Source organism: Hemicordylus capensis, chromosome 2, assembly GCF_027244095.1.
Source record: "Hemicordylus capensis ecotype Gifberg chromosome 2, rHemCap1.1.pri, whole genome shotgun sequence".
In the NCBI taxonomy this organism is placed as follows: Eukaryota; Metazoa; Chordata; class Lepidosauria; order Squamata; family Cordylidae; genus Hemicordylus; species Hemicordylus capensis.
Window position 1 is genome coordinate 379798422 of NC_069658.1, and position 6745 is coordinate 379805166.

Consider the following 6745-nt stretch of genomic DNA (forward strand, 5'->3'; position numbering starts at 1 on the left):
GTAGTAGCAAATGTAGCATTTGCTACGGGCCCCGCGTTTTTGAGGGCCCCGCATGCCCGGCTTCCATCTGGGAATTAAAGTTAAAACTTTACCTGTTTTATTTGGTCCATTTTAGATAAAATATCCCTTTTCTGCTAAATGTGCCTTTTAAGAGAAGGCCCAGCACAGCATCTGTCCAGTGGCTGTTGCTGGTGCCTACCACATTTTTCTTTTTAGAGCGTGAGCCCTTTGGAGACAGAAAAGCATCTATCCACTCTTTATTTTTCTATGTAAACCACTTTGAGAATTTTGATTGAAAAACAGTATATAAATGTTCACTGTTGTTGTAGTAAGTGTGAGTTTGTGGCTTGGTCTCTCATACTCCAAAATATAGCAAATGAAAAAAATTGAATTACTTTACTATGGAAGTAAATAATTTACATTTTAATATTTATGTGCATTAAAAAAAATTAGGACCCCTTTATAACATATGCTACAGGCCCCAAACTGGCTTAATCCGGCCCTGATCCTTTAGCATTACTGAGGCATTGCTTTTCTATAGTTAGCAAGGATTTGAAGTTAGCAAGGATATAGCCAGTGCTATATTATTCACCAATGCCCTTCCCCATGGCCAAACTTCTTCTATAAAGTTTTCTTTAGCAAAGATTCCCTGCATCATTAATTTAAAAGGCTTCCTCCCTCCCTGTGGATTCTGCCCCCTCCCTACAGGTTTTTGCTTCTTATTGAGTATAGCTAGGGGATTAATAATGAATTGCCCCATAATTGTGCCCTTTTAGTCAGCTTTTGTTTCAGGTGCAGGGTGGTTTTATTTATCAATTTCTTTGTTTCCCCACCCCTTCTCTTATAACAGGTGCAATGATTTGATGATGTTGTCATCTGGATGGCAAAGGGAAGGAGAAAAGGATGACAATTTCAAAGAGATGGGTAATATGGGAGCAAAATGAAGAGGGAAGTTTGCCCCCTTCAGATCCTTGATCTGATCATAGTTACAGCCCAATAAAACATTTTGGCCTATCTTCTTTCTTTTTGGACTCTTTGGGGCAGAAAGCTGAGTCACCTGTGTTTGGGACGGTTGCGCCGGGCTGCCAGCTTTTAGCTTTGTCATCTTCAAGGAGGGCAGAGAGAAGACCTTCTCAACACTTTTGCACACTAAGTCAGATTTGATGGCTGAGTCCAGTGGGGGCTTCAAAGTGCTTAGAAGAAAGGAGGAAGAAAATGAACACAAGTCAGCAGGAAGGATCCTTACCAAGGAGAAGCACTTCAACAGTTGTGGAATTTAATTTTCACAACAGGACATAAGAAGAAAACAGAGAGGGCACAGCAGATGAGCCATAGCTAAGTGCATAGCTAGCATATGCTCTGCATGCAGGAGATACCAGAGAATGAATTTGATATCTTCTGTATCCAAAGCATGGGCTCTACCAAACAGCTATGGCTCCATCCCCTAACAACAACAGTTAGTACATTTTTAATTTCACAGGCATGGCATCCCCTTCCCCAAATACTGACATTTTCAGAATGTCAACATATAGTACAGGAGCAAAGTTATAGAATTTGGCAGATAAGTTTCAGCATAAGTCATAAATTCAATATACACCTAATAATAATCCATACACCTGGTGAGAAAATAGGCACTGTGCCTAAGGAGGCACAGTTGAAGGCAGGGGCGTAACAAGGCTGGAGTGGGCCCATCGACAAAATTTTAAAACAGGCCCCTCGCTGATACACACACACACACACACACACACACACACACACACACACACACTTACTTCACATGTGACTCGCCTCTGGGGGGCCCCTCGAGGCGTGGGGGCCCCCAGGCAGCCGCCTCCCCTTGCCTAATAGTAGTTACGCCCCTGGTTGAAGGGTAGAGTGATGATGATGGTGATAATATCTGGGGAAGTGGCATGTATAGCTCTGGAGCACAAGAGGAGCCTGATCTGAAGGGTCAAGAAGACAACAAAAACCCAGTACGTACATCAGATCAGAGACGGTGATGATAGCTTGATGCAGAACTGTTGTGGTGTATGACCCCAGTGGCTCTTCAGCAATCACTTCCTGTTGTGAGGAAAACACACGGCCTCTGTGAGCTTCAAACATCTTCCAAATTGAGCTTCAGCAAACCTTAGACCAGGAGTAAGTATGAGGTAGACCAAAGCCATTTTCCAGTGACCTCCCTTGTGCTTGCTGGGATTCTTGCCAAGAATGCAGGACTTAGTGGACTTTGGTGTCATCCAACCAGACACTCCTTATGCTCTTAAGAGAGGGAATGCATATGTGGGTTTGTTTAACACAGATTCTCTTCTTAGCTGCTCAAAGAGTCTGTAATGTTATGTTGACAATTTAAAACACCTCACTGGCAAAGGAGAGGTTCTAACAGAAAAAGTGGGCCAACCAAGACTCTAGCAGCCCACTCCTACCTTAGACTAAGTGTGGTTAATTTTCACAACCAACATTGAAGACACAATGAGCTGAGATATGACAATAAACCACATTTAGTCTAAGGTAGGAGTGGGCTGACTAGAGTCTTGGTTAGCCCACTTTCTCTGCATTAAACCTCCTGTGGACCAGAAATGTCTGTTAAATTGTCGGGGTTCAAGTTATCCCTTGAACTTAACATTTGCATGCATTTACATTAAGAACATAAGAACATCCCTGCTGGATCGGGCCCAAGGTCCATCTAGTCCAGCATCCTGTTTCACACAGTGGCCCACCAGATGCCACTGGAAGCCTACAGCAGGAGTTGAGGGCATGCCCTCTCTCCTGCTGATACTGCCCTGCAACTGGTACTCAGAGGCATCCTAGAGGTGGCCCTCCGACTAGTAGCCATTGATAGACCCATGAAGTTATCCAAGCCCCTCTTAAAGCCATCCAGGTTGTTGGCTGTCACCACATCTTGTGGCAGAGAATTCCACAAGTTGAATATGCGGTGTGTGAAAAAATAATTCCGTTTGCTGGTCCTAAATTTCTCATCAATCAGTTTAATGGGATGACCCCTGGTTCTAGTGTTATGTGAGAGGGAGAAGAATTTCTCTCTATCCACTTTCTCCACTCCATGCATGATTTTATAGACCTCTATATGTCTCCCAGCAGTCATCTTTTTTTCTAAACTAAATAGCCCCAGGTGTTGTAGCCTTGCCTTATAAGAAAGGTGCTCTAGGCCCCTGATCATCTTGGTTGCCCTTTCCTGCAGCTTGTCCAGTTCTACAATGTCCTTTTTTTAGATGTGGTGACCAGAATTGTACACAGTACTCCAGGTGTGGCCGCACCATAATTTTGTATAAGGACATTATAATATTAGCCGTTTTATTTTCAATCCCCTTCCTAATGATCCCTCGCATGGAATTGGCTTTTTTCACAGCTGCTACACATTGAGTCGACACTTTCAACGAGCTGTCCACCACGACCCCAAGATCCCTCTCCTCGTCAGTCACTGACAGCCCAGATCCCATCAGCGTGTACTTGAAGTTGGGGTTTTTCATCCCAATGTGCATCACTTTACACTTGCCAATACTGAAGCGCATTTGCCACTTTGTAGTCCACTCCTCCAGTTTGGAGAGATCCCTTTGGAGCTCCTCACAATCCATTTTGGATTTCACTACCCGATAGAGTTTGGTATCATCTGCAAATTTGCCCACCTCGCTGCTTACTTCTGCTTCTAGATCATTTATGAATAAATTAAAAAACACCAGTCCCAGTACAGATCCCTGGGGGACCCCACTTCTTACTTCCCTCCATTGTGAAAACTCTCCATTTATACCTACCCTCTGTTTCCTGTCCTTCAACCAGTTCACAGTCCACATATGTACTTGTCCCCTTATCCCATAACTGCTAAGTTTCCTCAGGAGTCTTTGATGAGGAACTTTGTTGAAAGCTTTCTGGAAGTCCAGGTATACTATGTCAATTGGATCACCCTTATCCACACACTTGTTGACACTCTCAAAGAACTCCAGGGTTGGTGAGGCAAGATTTGCCTTTGCAGAAGCCATGCTGGTTCTCTCCCAGCAGGGCCTGTTCTTCTATCTATCTATCTATCTATCTATCTATTTATTTGATTTATATACCGCCTTTCCGAAATGGCTCAGGGTGGTTTACAATTAAAACAGGAAACATTAAAAACAATTAAAACAAAGATACAAATATAAATACCAATTTAAAACAACTTAAAAAAACAATTAAACTATCAAAACAGTTAAAACCAGGTATTAAAACAATTAAAACTAATTAAAAACCCTAAAAGGCCAGGCCAAACAGATAGGTTTTAAGGGCTGTCTTGAAGGACAGTAAAGAATCAAGATTACGAACTTCTATGTGCTTTACAATTTTATCCTTGAGGATGCTTTCCATCAATTTGCCTGGAACAGATGTTAAGCTAACCAGCCTGTAATTTCCCAGATCACCCCTGGATCCCTTTTTGAAAATCGGTGTTACATTTGCTACTTTCCAGTCCTCCGGTATAGAGCCTGATTGCAGGGATAAGTTATATATTTTAGCAAGGAGGCCGGCAATTTGACATTTGAGTTCTTTGAGGACTCTTGGATGGATGCCATCCGGCCCTGGCAATTTGTTAGTTTTCAGTTTTTCCAGACAGTTTAGAACATCATCTCTTTTCACGGCTATCTGACTCAGTTATTTAGCTTCCATCCCTAAAAAGCCTGATTCAGGAACAGGTATATGCTCAGTATCCTCTGCCATGAATTCAGATGCAAAGAACTCTTTTAGCTTCTCTGCAACCTCCGTATCCTCCTTCATAATCCCTTTCACTCTCTCATTATCCAAAGGTCCAACCACCTCACTGGCAGGTTTCCTGTATCTGATGTATTTAAAGAAGTTTTTGTTATTCCCCTTGATGCTTTTGGCTATATGTTCCTCAAACTCTCTTTTTTCCTCCCTTATTGTTACCTTGCATTTCTTTTGCCAGAGTTTGTATGCCTTTCTGTTCTCCTCATTTGGGCAGGCCTTCCAATTTCGGAAGAAAGTCTTCTTCCCTTTTATGGCTTCCTTGAATTTACCTGTTATCCATGTTGGCATCCTCCTGGACTTAGTAGTACCTTTCCTCCTTTGGGGTATACAATCTAACTGGGCTTCTAGTATTGTGGTTTTGAATAAACTCCATGCATTCTGGAGCGAAATGACTCTCCTGATTTTCCCTTTCAACGTTCTTTTCACCATACTCCTCATTTTGGAGAAGTTTCCTCTTCTGAAATTCAAAGCATCTGTCTTAGACTTCTTTGGTGATTCTCTCCTCACATGTATGCTGAATTTGATTGCACTATGGACACTGTTCCCTAAAGGGTCGATGACACTGACATCCCACACCAGGTCCTGGGTGCCACTCAGGATTAAGTCCAAGGTCACCTTCTCTCTGGTTGGTTCATTAATTAGCAAGTCTTCAATGAGCCAGTGGCTGGGCTTTCCCCCTCCCTTTCTAGAGAAGTCTACTGTAGCCTTACCTATGCAAATCAACTGGAATGGGACCTTACACCAGGCCTTTGGCTTTCTGGAATCTAAACTCTTCTCTGGTTGGTGACTCACTCAGGCTCAAAACTAGCACTCTGCCTACAATGTTAGCACCAGGAGTCTCGAACCAGAAACCCTGGCACATTTATGCCAATATACTTGTTTGGCAGAGGAGGGGACTGTCGCTCACTTTTTGTTGGCCCATCATCACACATGCCAGACAGTGGTATTGCTTGGTAGGGGTCAGGTGACAATAGACTTCTTCTACTTGTCTTTATAAGTTTCTGACTCTGGAATGCAGTGGTGTAGTGTTGCAGGAACAGGCAGGAATGCAGTCCCGGTACTTTTTTCTTCCATGGTCTCAGCAGGGATGCAAAGCCCTTTTCTTTCTAAATGGAAATACACTGACCTTGCTATTCCAACAGTGTCTTACATAATTGAATATCAAGCTACAATTGACTTTATTACCATTCTCCCTGTCTTCTGTTACAAGGAGTATCCTCCACCCTTTGTGGCTGACCACTCAGACTGCTCTTCTGGGTGAAAAACCACATAAGGGTCAACCTCTGTAGAACTAGGCAACTATTATTGACTTCTTGTAACAAAACCCCTCAAATTACTGCATCTATCTAAGTGGGGGGCGTTATTGGGCTATCATAGAGAGCACCTACATTACTACTGGACTGGCTCTTCCACCTGGAGGCTTTACACACATGGCTTTTAATGCAAATTCACTCTGGATTGGAGTGTGCCAGTCCACATATTAGTTGTATTGACTCCAACGTCTCTGCAGGCTATCATGGACTAGTACAGACATGACTCTGTTCCGCCCCCCAAATCAAGGCTGGGCATTCTGGCTTAGCCTGAAGTACGTCCGGCTTTTTAAAAATACTGTATTTCCAGTGGCTTCTGAAGAAAACCCGACGTTTTCCTTTGATGTGCAGAGGGACCATTGCCAACAATTGGGCTTACTTGCATTTTCGCTTAAAAAAAAAAAATGTCTGCTGTGTAGATTTTCATAAATCCACCCAGGTGTCAGCAAAGGAGAGTTTGACACCTCAGTCTGGTGTGTTCTTTGAGTGATTTGCCATTGCAAGCGCTGGTGGCAGTGGGGAGGGGTTATGGTAGATTGATACAATTCTGTGGAGTCCAGAAGGGGATGGGGAGGGAGAAATTCCTGAGTTAAACGCAAGCACAAGCAAAATGTCTGTCTTCCTATGCTTGAAAGTTTGGTCACCATAGCAGCTTACATATGCAGATGTTTGGATGTTCAGGTGTTTGG

General features: G+C 43.2%; 1 protein-coding gene across 1 annotated transcript in view; it reads right to left on the reverse strand.

Moving 5' to 3' along the window:
* Positions 1-6742, reverse strand: part of LOC128345393 (maestro heat-like repeat family member 5) — a 50472-nt gene extending 43730 nt beyond the window's left edge. Inside the window, exons 1-3 of the mRNA XM_053297256.1 lie at positions 6714-6742; positions 1982-2061; positions 1058-1193 (exon numbers count right to left, since the gene is read on the reverse strand). Of these exons, the coding sequence (XP_053153231.1) occupies positions 1058-1105 (48 nt within the window). The 5' untranslated portion in view covers positions 1106-1193; positions 1982-2061; positions 6714-6742. The remainder of the gene's footprint in view (positions 1-1057; positions 1194-1981; positions 2062-6713) is intronic.
* Positions 6743-6745: the final 3 nt, after the last annotated feature.